Genomic DNA, 13,702 nt, shown 5'->3' with positions numbered 1-13,702 from the left:
GCCCAGCACCACTATGCTCACAGCTAAACCATGTCCCCAAGTCCCACATCCATACTTCCAGAGACCACACCAGATAAAGGCAATTCAGGCTTTTCTTCACTTTCATTACATTGGTAAGATTGCGAATATACTAAGACATTGCCTCTTCACATTGAAAATTTAGTTTCTGGTACACCCTTAAACAATGAAAAGCTTTTCATAACTCAGGAACTGACTTCTGGCCAAATAAGGATGAAAAGGTTCAGAAAATTACACCATGAAAACAGACTGCAGGCTTTTCTACTGCTCCTGTACCAAAGAAATAAGTAAAGGTTGGAAAACCTTTCTATGAAAGAAATGTACCAATCAGCACAGCAATCCTGCTGGATCTAGCTGAATTTCAGCTTCATAAGCTCAATTTTGTAATTTAAGCACAAGACTTCTTTGCTAAAAATATCCACCAAGATAACCTAGATGCCAATGCATAAAACTACAAAAGGTCTATACAAGAAAACATTATTGAAATTTAAATTGATCTATTTGAATTTGGATGAGTTAATATATCAAACTCATGTTTATGGTCCAACAATGTGAGATAATAGTGCTTAAAGAGAAATCTTGCCCCTTTATTTTATTGGACTGCTGCCTGAGTCCACAGCCACCTGAAAACTGCATCTGGCAAGGCTAATAAAATGAAACATGAGATGTCATGGCCAGGGAGTTCGATCTTTCAGCCCCTTGCCTTGTAAAACTGTGATTGACTTGGCACTTCTATACTGAGAGAAATCCTATGCTTTTTGGTCCTCAAATGTAAATTCCACCGTAATTCAGTAAAATAAAATGCACCAGCACTGCTCTTCTTCAATGTCGTTCTTCATGCAGACTCAGGAAGAACACACAGTGATAGCAAGAGATTGCAATGGAGTTGCTTAACAGAGTTGTTTCACTTTCCATATGACCTGCAGTACTTTTTTGCTCTGCTCAGTGCCCCACCATTTCGCAGAAAACACTTGTACTCACAGGGAGGAAAAGATAAATTCAGCAAAGGGAGATTTTCTGCAGAGGGCATTATAGTAAGTGCTTTTGGGTGTGATTTAAAGTTTTATAGTGAAATGATGCTTCTGCTAGCAAAAAGTCTCCAGCACACTATTACAACCACTCTACTCTCTGTCCTTTGGCTTTGCTATTAAGGTCTGGCAAGATTAATCAGGAGGATTATTTGGAAATATTAGGTAATAAAGGCTGGTCAGCTATGGAGCACTAATGATTTTTGTGTTTAAATCTCACTGCAGCTGGGTAAATTAACTCTGGCCCTGATCCCCTCTGTGCTGGCTCTGTGAGCTCTATGGCTTGGACAGGACCTGCCAGCTCCACCCTTTCCACATGCCTCAGGTTTTTGGACCTTGTTTTGCGCTCCTCTGGGAGGATACTTTATTTCCAGCAGCTGGAGCCCAAAGCTGCTCTCTCATTTTGTGATTCCATCTACCAGATGCAGCAGTTGAACCTGTTGCATGTATAACCCTGACTACCAGGTAATAAAAACTGCGAGTGAAAAGTCCACACGGTAGTTTATATCCTAACTGTATTTATTTTAGATAACTATTTACCTATGCATGCACAGCAGCACATACAAAGAAAAGGGCTATTTGCACTTTCTCTGAAAAGCTTTCAGAGATATTCATCTTTAATATTCTAGCTCAGCACAGCTCACAAGTTACACAATATCCTGCAGAAATCCCTTTCATTATCTGTAAAATGTCTCATAATGTTCTAGTCATAATTTGCTTTGACATTAAAATAAAAATGTTAATATTCTCAATATCTCCTTTCCTTGCTTATGTTCCTCAGGAAGGTCTGGCAGCCCACGGAAGCCAGATGGTGACTTGAACTTCCCAAATGAACTGCCTGGCTGCTGCTGCTGAAAGGGATGGTTTTGTTCTCTCCTATCTCATCCTGAAGGGCATGTGCTGATTCCTTCCTTCGCTTTGGCACTGACTCTAGTCTACCCTTCCAGTCAAAAAAGGCAAAGAGGCTATTAATTAGAGATAGCTGAAACCAGGTGAGGAGTTATGCTATGAAGCTCACACCTTCCCACTGCTAAGGCAGGAGCAGCAAGCAAAGGACGGAAAATACCTGAAATACCCAATATGAGAACTGTTAAAACACTAAGATATTTTGAAAACAAACAAAAAGTAGTGTGTGGCTGCAGTACACCACAGGGTAAGGACTGGGCCAGACCTGGTGTGCTCAGAACTCTGTCCTTCAAAGCCTGAAGGGTTGTGGAAGGTGGAAAGAGAAGAATACAGACTATATTTTGTCCACCTGAACATCTGACCCCAACAGTGCATTGTCTCTCGCTCTCTATGGGACACAGATGACGGGAGGCCTGTTGCATCTCTCTTACAAGGAGGGACTGCAGGAGCTGTTTAGTCTGGAGAAGACTGAGAGGGAATGTCATTAATGCACATAAATCTCTCAAAGACGGGTGCCAAGAGGATGGTGCCAGACTGGTCGAGGAGCACTGGCCATGGACTGAAGGACAAGAAGTTTCACCTCACCATGACGAAAACTTCTTTACATGGAAGGTGGCAGAGCACTGCAGCAGCTGCCCGGGGAGGGCGTGGAGTCTCCCACACTGGAGACATCCCAAGCCCACCTGGTTGCATTCCTGTGTCACTGCTCCAGGTGACCCTGCCTGGGCGTGAGGGATGGACCGAATGATGTGCACGGGCCCCTTCCAGCTCTAACAGCTCTGCGATTGGAATGGATTGCCCACGGAGGTGGTGGAGTCACGGTCCCAGGAGGTGTTTAAGGAAAGCCTGGACGCGGCACGCGGCCTGTTTGACACGGTGCTGTTCGGTCACTGGTGGGACTCGGTGAGCCGGGGGGTATTTTCCAGCCCCACTGACCCTGCGCTACACCCGCGATACTCGGCGATGGAGCAGCTCCCGCCGCTCCGCCCGGCGGGCGAGGCCGCGCCACCGCACGTCACGGGGCGGGGCGGGTCAGCCATCTTGGGCTCGCCGGGCAGCGAGCGGGCGGGGGCGGAGGCAGCGCCCGCCCTGCGGAAGTCCCTCGGTGCCGCCGAGCGCAGCCCGTCGAGCCCCGCCGGAGCCCAGGGCTGCCCGCCGTCCCCAGCACCGCCGCTACCGACCAGCATGGCAGGGCGGCTCCCGGCCTGCGTGGTGGACTGCGGCACGGGGTGAGACACGGCCGCTGACAGCTCGGGGCCGCCCGGGGCGGGGCCGGGCGGGTTCCGCCGCCGATGCCGCTGCAGATGGCGGCGGGGGTCGTGCTGCCGGGTCGGGCAGCCGCGCCCGAGCCGCCGCGGGGCCGGTGCCGGGAGGGATGGGCTGGGCCGGGCTGGGCCGGGGGGAGCATCCAGCCGCCTTCCCTTCCCCGCCCTTCGCTCTCCGCCCGGCGGGAGCCGTGTCCCGGCGCGGCCCCGCTCGCTGCTCTCGGGCCGCCCGCGGCCGGTCGGGGCCGCCCCCGTCGGTCCCGGGCCGGGGTGCGGGACCTTGTGCGCCTGCCGGGGCCGGCCGAGGCGAGCGGGGACACGGCTCCCGCGGCCGCCCAGAGCCCCTGGGCTGCCCCGGCTCGGGGGAGTCGCCGCTCTGCCCGGCGCTTTCTGGGGGGATTGTGTGTATTTATTATTTTTTTTAAAATGTGCGGATAATGTCATTTATTCTGTGTTACTTCTCTCTGTGGAAGAAAAAAAAAAAAACCCCTCCCCTTCCATCGAGCAGGCGCAGAGGAACTTCCTTAGTTTTGTCAAAGCCTCTTCCTGCTTTCGGGCTTTTATACCTTATAAGGCAGTTTTCAGTGTCAAACCTGAACCAAATCCGCTTTGGAAACGCTTCTTTTCGTTCGGCAGCTGCCGGGCGGCGGAGGGGACGCGGTGCCGGTGGTCCGTAGCAGCGGGAGCGGTGGCGGGAGGAGGCCCCGGCCGTCCGGGCTGGCGTTCCGCGGCTCCGGGGGCTGGGGCAGGGCGGCGGTGCCCGGGGGAAGGCGGGCCGGGCCGGGCCGGGCCGGGCCGGGCGGGCTCGGCGGTGCCGCCGGCAGCAGCGGGAACTCCCTTCGCTCGGGATGTGCGAACCGCGACCCGGGGCTGCGGGGCCGTGCACAGAGGAAACGTCTCTGCCGGGCAGCGGTTTATTCATTGGAAGGGAAAAGCGCTGCTGTGTTTTTCAAGGCTCTTCAGCTACCGCTGGTGGCATGCTGCTTCTTTGACTCTTTTTTTTTTTTTTTTTTTTTTTTTTTTTTTTTTTTTTTTTTAATACTTTTGTTTCGCTTCTCATCCCTCTTGGTAAAAATAAAGAAAATTTTCAGTGAGTGCTGTGTAGATGCAGGTATTTATAGTGCTTTCTTGAAAGGGCGTGTTCTGCAACCCAGGCATCTGTTTCTGAAAGCACGTGCTCATCACCCCCTCAGGAGAATCTCTTTGGTGTAGGACATTAATAAATCGGTCTTTAGGAAGAGCAGGTATATGTGTGTGTGTGTGTCTGATGTCTGCATGTCTGACAGTTGTGTGAAGAAGTCATACCTGTAGTGAAAGCAGAATTAAAACCTTGAATTCTGTGGGACGGAGGAAGGTTATAGCACAGTGGGAATGAGGTGTGGAGCTGAGTGTAATAGGAGTGTATGTGAGTTTAACATGTGCTGTTCGTCTTTCAAAGCAGAAGATCTGTAACTATTCTGCCACATGCCACCAGAGGCTTTTTCCCATCCCACACGTTTGTGTATCACTGGTAGTCCCATTAAAGGCAATAATTATGTCGTTATAGGTTTGTAGAGTACAGGTTGTGACCACTGGATTAGAAATTCGCCTAAAGCTTTCAGCAATGCCCCCCAGGAGCAGCGTGCGAGCACAGAGCTGTGTAAGAAATAACTTCGTCTTGTTGATGTGAGAGGTGTACCAAGGGGACATGAGTGTTAATACAAATGTTCCTGGGGAAGGTGTGTGTGCAAGTACGCCATTAACCAACTTCACTTCAGAGAGTGTACTCTGTAATGTTCTTAAAAATGATGTTAGCCAAGTCTTGGTCCTGTTTAATTTATTTGTTTCCTTACAAATCTTTAAAAAAATGCTTTAAGATACTGTCTTTTTGTGTGCCATATCTTTATTTAATGCAGCCCAGCCTAATTTACTCTCCAGCCTTTTTATTTCAGGTGCATTTCCTCATCCAAGGTTGTCCTGCCATAAAGTTCTGCTTCAAGAAAGTGGGGGCAAAGATTTGTAGCACTGTAAAAATTACAGTGTTGGGGTGGTTAGAATTCAATAATTTTGGTAGACAAAACTATAAAGTGGTGAATTTACTAAGGAAAAATAAGATAGTTGAGGTGAATAAGAAAACAGGTGGGTAATAGTGCAGTGGGTTATGAGAGCATGATCATGTTCTTGGCTTTTATATTTTATTTGATGCAGCCCTCCCAGTCCACCTCACTTTTTGTGTGAGAACACAGACTATGTTAGGCCAGTGCAGATCAGCTGAGGTCTCAGTTCAAGAGGTTCCATCCTGTCTGCCAAAATGACAGAAAGCAGACAAATTAAATATAGCCCCAAAAAAGAGGAAAAGAGGTTTTGGAAATACAGCCAAAACAGTGTGAAAGGAGCTGCCTTGCTTCGAACAGGCACTTCGAATGTGCACTGGTTTTCCAATAAGTAGGCTTTTTTTAGAGGGAAGGGTTGATAGTTTGTAATCTCAGGAGAATTGACCTCAATCAGCAAAAGGGCAGGTGTAGAAGTGGTATTGAAGAGTCTTCCTATATCTTGTGCTTGTAGCCACAGTTCAGTTTGTTTATCTGAGTGTTAAATTTTGGGGGGTTTTTTTGTGTGTGTGTGTTTTTGCTGGCTAAGACAGAGGGATGAGAAAGGCAGTGGAGTTGTGCTTTTCAGCATCAGCCTGCACAGATTATACAAATGATAAGGATTTCTTTCAAAGCATAAAGAGACCAAAACACAGGAGAGATTGGGGAGATGATATGATGACTGTTGCTTGAGGTTATAACAGCTCAGTCACTTTTTAGGGGTCATCTAAGTACGTGTCATACAGCTGGAGCTGGGAAATTGGTTTAGTCGGTGACATGGCAGTCAGATGCAGCTGAAATTCTTCCAGTGTTACATTTGCTACCCTGAAATTTGCATTCTTTGCATAAGTGAACTTGATACCTAGAAAATAAGGTAATTGATACCTGGTAAGAGCAAGTAAATACTTACTTTTGGTTTTAGAAGCTACTTGTCTGAAGTACTGTCCTTTTAATTGTGCAGTAGAGTTGCAGGCATGGTATGAAAAATCTGAAGAGCCCAGTTAGTTTAACATAACTGTTCAACCCAGTATTATTTATTTCTGTAACTGATAGCCCTGTGGAGTTTAATTTTAGGTATACTGTTGTTTTGTTGGGTAACCTGTAGAACAACACTGCAGACCTTATTGTCAGGAAGTCTGTCCATGTTAGTAGTGAATTTGACTTCACTTGGCTGCTGAGAGCCCCTCTCTCTTCTTTCCACAAAAGATGGCCACCAGCTCCATGAGCAAGGAGCTATGAAGTGGCACCTGCGTGCTGTTCTGTTTATATTCTTCGAACACTGGCAGATTTTTTGTTTTCCTGAAGTCAGTAGGTATGCTGTGAGCGAGATGTACTTCATCCCTTGGTGTAGCTAAAGATTACATGCATTTTAAAACAAAAATTCAAAATAGAAAAAAGAGATGGACGTCTTCCAATAAAGTGTGTGAGCAACGTATCAAAGAAAGGAAAAGGCTCTTAGTCATTTTTTAATCACAGTAGGCTGCAGTCTTTTGCTCTGTGCCTTTGGGGTGTTGGAATTGTTCTTGCCGCCTCTTCCACAGCACTGCCTGCAAGCCATGATTAAAAGCTCTTCCTACGCCACTTTGGAATTTAGCTTGATTAGGTTGACAAGTAGATTTTCACTGTGTCTTTTTGTGTGAGTGCACTTTTTTCCTTCAGTGTAACTTGTATAACACTGAATTAGCTCATTTGGGATGGCAGATAATTGCAACTGTTCAAATTAATGGCTCTTCAGCTGAGCTCCAGTAAGTGGCTATGCAACTACTGCACTTCCAAAATGAGAACTTAATTATAACAGTGAAAGAGATTTACAGAATATTATTTGTATTTTCTGTACCTGAGCATTGTTTTCTGGGGGTTTGTGTGCCATTTTTCAGTGGCTGCCAGGTGGATACATTCAATACTTGAGTGTCAGTGGTGACCAGCTTCTCTGATGTACCCAAGAGTTTTTTGTTGGGAGGGTCATGTCTGTTTGTAACCTTTTTCTTGAGTAAATTGGTTATATGGTTGTGTGGAAAAAACCCAACCTGTTGTCATGGGTCTTGTTTTCTTGCTTTCTCTCCTATGCCAAGCTAGGCCCCTTTTTTATTTCCCATGCACAAGTTGCAAAAAGTTACGTATTTATTTAACTTCTTTCTTGCATACTAGAGGTGAATTAAAGTTTTGGGATTGACTGGAGAAAGATTTCCTGTTCTTGATGGGAACTCAGGATTTCTTGGATACCTCCTGGCAGTCTGGGTTCCCTCTGAGCTGAGAGCCAGGAAGATTGAGGCTGCTCAGGATTTCCAGGGTTTCTTGATGTGCAGTTGCAAGCTGTTCTTTTGAATGAGTCACGTACATCTCTGAGAGTTTCTTGGCTATTCTGTCTCTCTAACCAGTGCTGTGAATGAAGAGTAAACTAGGGCACACAGAACCTCGGAGAAGCAGTATCTGGCTGGAGTGAGCTTTGCTTTGAGGAAATTCTCTACAAAACCTACTGCTCTAGTTAATCTTCATGCAACACCTCTATAGCTCTTAAGGAGAGCGAAGTATTTATGGGTTGAGGGCCTTCTGATGTGATGAGGTATGACAGGATTTTCTGTTTCTCTCCTGGGTTTTGACCTGAGAGTGTAAATGAGTACATGATCCATGAAAAGCAGTAATCTTCAGTAGACAGCAAAATCTATGAGGTAAGAAATCCATTGCTGTAAAATCAAGGTGAGGGAAGTAACAGTCTGTTTTGTGAGCTCTTGAACTTTTTAGTGTCTTATACTGCGCCTTGAAATTATTTTTCTTTCCTAATGTTCCAGACATGGGTTATTTCTGCAGGTTTTTCAAAGCCTGACTTATGTTTAGTATAAAGATTTCAGCACCATGATATTTTTGCAGTTTATACTTCAACTGGATATCTTGTCACAACCTTCTGTGGGCTCGAGTCTTCGTGAAAATTTTCTCTTTTGGGCTGAATTTTTTCTGTGTTGTGTCATTGCAGAAGTAATTTTTCAGTGTGGAATGCATGGACAAAAATTTCCTTGATGGCATTTGGAAAAAAATGCTCTTCCAGGGTTTTAAGAGTATCTTTTGCTTGCCAGTGGCTGAAATGTGGTTAGGGAGGGAGGGGAAAATTTGTCATCCTTCATGTAGAAAAAGGAATTGTGCTAGGTTAAGAATTGATTTACTACATGAAAAGAAAACATTTGCAAGGAGACTTTGAAGGCTGACGATGACCTGTGGTGTCTCTTGGATGATTCTAATACATCACAGTCCATGTTGCAAGACTAAATGCTCAGAGTATGCAACATAATTAGAAATAATATGAGTTCAGTTAGGAGCACATATATTTCTATTGACACACACTTTCTTTTTTTTTTTTTTTTTTTTGGTAATTCTGTCACAGGCATCAGTTTATATCTTGTTTTAGTGCGTTCCAGAGGCCATTCAAGATGCATGGCACCTTCCAGTCCTGTTTCTGCCCCTCTTTTCCCGTGTCTCCCTTGTGCTCCATACAGAGGAAAGGGGCTGTGGCATTTCAGGGTAGAGGACAAACCCACTGGCATCCTCGGCTGGATCTGTGACGTTAATGATTAATGAACCTCCTGCTGTGTACTGCAGGGCTCCTGCTTGGGGCAGGGTTTGGGGTGTTCCTGGGATGGGCAGCTTCCATTCTTGTTCCTTGCTGTGGCTGGTACCTGGCTTGAACTTTCTGCCCAGCAGGTGTGCTCATTGCCTGACTCCTGTGGGCATTTACTTGTCTAAATTCGTTGAAAATACAGTTTCTTAGGAGTTCAGAAATATTGCACCAGTTCTGAGTAGTAATCCATGCTCTGTACTGTTTTAGATAAGGCACATACAAGGAACTTTGCAGTAGATCTGTTAGTTCATGCAATTGGAAGGTTTCAACACAATGTTTCAACATTTAGTTTCATCATTGCAGACTTTCTTTGGGACATGCTGAAAGGTTCTGACAGTTTTAAACAAACTTTTTAGTAAAAAAACCTAAATGAATGCTTGTCCAAAAAGAAGACTTTAGGTTAATTTCAAAGGTAAAAACACTAAAAGCATAATTGGGTTTGTCTGCAAGGAAATTCCAAGTTCTTTTCTGCTCTGTGTAAGAAAGGGAATCGCTATGTAAGAACAGGAATCTATTACTTTAATCTTTAATTTTTGGTTACTGAACTAAAATATATTTAGGTGTCCCAGTCTAACAGAAATCATCCTTGGGCAGATGCTTAAAAATACCAATTGGGTTGCAAACTTGTTAGTGCCCATAGCAGGATTACTTTAAGCATGAATCCTTTCCAAGTGCTACTAGTGATGTATTGCTGGGGTTTTGTTTATTCAATTATATCCAGAATTGAAAAAATAATCATTTTATCCACTGACTTAATGTAGGGTATAATATGATTCATTTTTTTTTTTCTTTTTTGTTCTGATCATGGGTTTGCATTTTTAAGACTAGACGGAAAAAAACTCTAGATAAATGTACGGTTTTCATTTTGTCTGGGATTTCCTTTTTCTCTTTATTATTCTCTTGTGGTCAGTGCAAATGTTTGCAGCTGTGCACAGGATGTGTTTTGGCATGCTCAGGCTATAGAGAGCAAGATGCAGACAGGAGGTTATCTGTTGATACTTCATTTTGATTAATAAATGCTATCAATGGATGAATCCAAATTGTAATTCTTAACACCAGACCTCTTATCTAGGTTTTCAGTATTAGTTTTTTTTTTTTTCCTGTCTTGACTTGCCTTAGATACAGAACATTGTTTATCATCTGCAAGAGCTTTCACAGTACAACTGTTTGGGTATTTACTGTCAGACTTCAGCATCTCTCTGATCCTGTGAAATGAGACCTGCTTTTTATATTAAACAAGATTTACTGGTATGTTTTTATCCACAGCTGAGTGGGGCATTTTTTTCTAGGAGGCAACTGTTTCTAATCAGAACAATCTTTTATTAGGGCGCGGTGTAACATGATAAATATGTAATCTGGAGAACATTTGGTTACCTGCTGCAAGGCTGAAGGGTTAATGGGTGCTGGGACAGTCCCTTGTTGCTTTCTGGTGCTCCTGCCCTCCCTCCCTACTCTCCCAGTCAATTCATCCTGCTCAGATTGATGGGAATGGGGCCACAGCTCTTGGGTCAAAGCTGGAACTCTCAAGTGCTGAAACTACAAATAGCAAGTACAAAACTCAACTACTTCTTTTTTTTTTTTTTTCTTTTTTTTTCTTTTTTTTTTTTTTTTTCTTTTTTTTTTTCTTTTTTTTTTTTTTTCCTTAATGTGGCATAACTTGACACTTTTAGCCCGTTATTACATTTATTACATGAAGAAAGTCACTTCCAAGTCATGTTAGGCTTTTTCTGCATCATGACTTAGATTCTCACTTGCTTAATTTCTTCAAGTGTAGTATTTTGCTGGCTTGCAGGTTATGTATGTGTTCATTCTATTGATCCTTCCTTGCTTTATCTGTTGAAAAATATGTATAATTAATTTATTTTCTTCCTGATAAATGTCTGTGCAGTCATAGAGTATTCTGAGTTGGAAAGGACCCACAGGGATAATTGAGTCCAACTCCTGATGTTCAGCTTATTTTGGGTAAATGATGTAGAAAGTTGCCAAATAAATCTCCCCCTCATACTAAATAACTTATACTGTTAAGTAATAATTCATGTAAGACTGCCAAAATTTGGCCATTATTTCCTCATTATTTGGAAATACTGCATGGAGTAGGCAGGCTGTGAAAAATGCTCAGAAAGCCTGGAAAAATGAAATAGAAATTTATTAAAAAGCATATCAGTATAGGTGAGTGCTGTGTGGGTGTGGTGTAACACAGAGGCACTGTTTAAGAGATTTGTTAAAATGAATTAGTCTAGAAGTCTCAAAGGAAGCAGGGAGTAGAAAGGGAGCATTTTGCCTTTGCCAACACAAACTACTCTACTCTCATTATGCAAAGATAATATCCAAAGCCCTTTGCTCTTCTTACTTTGAGGAAAAAGCAGTCAAAGGAAAGCTTTAAGTTTTATGTTAAAGTATGTTCCAGCATTAAATATTAATAATGGGCTTATAAATACAAATAAAATTGACAAAGACGACAAATTTAGGTGATAGTATTGTCAAGATGCCAAATTTGGGTTTAATTAGTTGAAAACACATAAGTATCGGCTGGTTTCAAATCCACTTTTTGTGGCTCAATTATAAGCCAGTCATTTATTATTTTGGACATAAATAATCTTATCTTCCTCTTTATTTTAGGAGAACTTTTCCAGAGTCTGCTTACCAATATTGTTAGGTTGGTTGATTTTTCAAAGATTTGGTTGTTAGTAAACATAAAGCAAAACTGAAAGTTGTAGCTCTTCTACTCCATCCAAATGTTGGTAAAGTTAGAAGCAGCACAATGCAGTAGTTTCCTTTGTTCTCCAGACTGGTGTTAAAAATGTTAACTGGAGGACCTGTATTACAGTACATGTGGATTTATTGTGAGTGCTGTGTAGCACAGGCTGCTCTTGCCCCCATGTTCCTCTTGGTCATTCTGGCTCTGTGCAGCTGTGACTTTGTGGTTTTCACTCCCCATTTTAGCTGGATTTTACTAGCACACAGTACAGTTGTCTCTGCTCTGAGTTGTAGAGGTAGCTGCTGATAAAAAGGAGCACTGGATAAATTTCTACACAAAAATATAGATGCCTTTAAAGATAAATCAGCCTTTTTTAAAAGGTGGTTTTTACCTGTTTAGGAAATAAACATTTGCTAGTAGCACTTTTCTTTCAAGCTGCTTTTGAGCTCATTTATTAAATTGCACACCAATTTGCTTATTGGTTTGTTTTACTGTGATAGTTTCAGTATGTGGCACGGAAGTATTTGTTGCCAAGGTGAAGGTTCTTGCTTGAGTGGGCTGATATTTTTTGGGGAAATTACTGTAAAATAATAGTTTCAAAACCACAGTAATACAGTTAATTCCAAGGTCAAGCTTGTAGACTGTGAGATTTTTAACACTTCTGCTATCTAGAGGTCCCATGTCATGGAAATACTACACTACTCCTTTTTACCATCCCTTCACATGTCTTATCTACAGTTTAAGAAGCTTCTCTTTACCTAAGAGTGACTCTAATCTTGTGGGTTTTTTCCATTTATAGAGCAAATTCTTTGGTTTCCACTATTGATTGCTTAAAACACTTGTTGATCAAAAACGTTTTAAAATTTGGCAGAAGCAGCTGCTATTTAAAAATGCAAACCAGTAATGCATAAAAGGTAAACTATATTAGCTAAAGATGTAAAACATGAAAAACATGGCTAATTTCAAAATATTGCTGTCATATGTTTTATCAAGGACATTTGAAAAGAGATAATAAACTAATTTAATAATACAGGTCCCGTTTTCCTAATATAAGGAGTCCTTCAGGGACTTCTGCTGCTGCTTAATCAATTTGCACCTGATGCTAGAGCTGGGACATTTTTAAATGGGCAAGACAGCTTTCCACTTTCACTGTAATTTTCTCATCATTTCTCTTTACAGGGATTTGAAAAATAAATACTTCTCAGTCCCATCTGGATGGGAGAACAATCCTGATTCAAGAAGGATGATAGAAAAAAGCAACATAAGGGCTTGTTCAGGCTTTTCACTCACATGAGTAGAAGACTAGGAATTCATCCATGTTTGAGAAATGTTCCACTGCTTTTTTTTAAGGCAGCTGTTGTCAGAGGACATCAGACAGTAAAAACATGGTGTCTGTCTAGAATTTATCCAGTTAAAACAGGAAAGGATATTAAACCCTTTTTGATAAAGTCTTTGATGGACAGACCATGTGTAAAGAGCTGGTATTGAAGAGTGGAATCCCTTTCCACTCTGTTTAAAAGCTTGGAGTTTTTGCCACGAGATTTATTTCATGCCCTTTTGAATATATTACCGGGTTCATGTTCTCCCTAGAATCTCCCCACTCTGAGCTTTTCTGTAGTGCCTACTCTACCCTGCTTACTTAATTACAATTTTTTCAGTTAAGGTAGTTTAGCCAGCAGTGAATGTGTTGAGTGATGAGTGTTGTAGTCATCTTGCTTTCTGTCTTTGGCCCTCATTTCCTGGAGTCTTTTCCACGTGGTTTCATTCAAGAAATGCAAAGCACTCCTGGCTCAGGAGCGTTCATAAACATATGGGAAGAGGCTCTAAAGGGAAATGGGAGATTGGCTCCAGACCCATTTGCATGGAAGGGGATATGGAGCAGGGATCTGCTGCCTGAGCAAGTGTGACACCCTGCAAAAAGGCAGTATCAGCTTACATTTAAGGATAGATGCATTTAACTGTGTAAAGCCTAATCTAATCACTGAGTGTTAGACTTGCTTGGAGCATGACCATTTGGGCATGGTCTGCTTAGGAGTTGAAGTGTGTTTAGGTAGGGAAACGTTGCTGGGCTTGATGTACAGGCTGTGGTGCACACCAAAGCAGAATTT

General features: G+C 42.9%; 1 protein-coding gene across 1 annotated transcript in view; it reads left to right on the top strand.

The window, feature by feature from the left end:
• The first annotated feature begins 3,014 nt into the window (after window positions 1-3,014).
• ACTR3 (actin related protein 3) overlaps window positions 3,015-13,702 on the top strand; it is a 28,698-nt gene continuing 18,010 nt past the window's right edge. Inside the window, exon 1 of the mRNA XM_066190336.1 lies at window positions 3,015-3,181. Within this exon, the coding sequence (XP_066046433.1) occupies window positions 3,138-3,181 (44 nt within the window). The 5' untranslated portion in view covers window positions 3,015-3,137. The remainder of the gene's footprint in view (window positions 3,182-13,702) is intronic.

This window comes from Chamaea fasciata, unplaced genomic scaffold, assembly GCF_029207755.1.
Source record: "Chamaea fasciata isolate MVZ Bird 193981 ecotype frontalis unplaced genomic scaffold, bChaFas1.0.hap1 SCAF_8, whole genome shotgun sequence".
NCBI classification, from domain to species: domain Eukaryota; kingdom Metazoa; phylum Chordata; class Aves; order Passeriformes; family Sylviidae; genus Chamaea; species Chamaea fasciata.
This window is presented reverse-complemented; position numbering and strand designations above follow the sequence as displayed.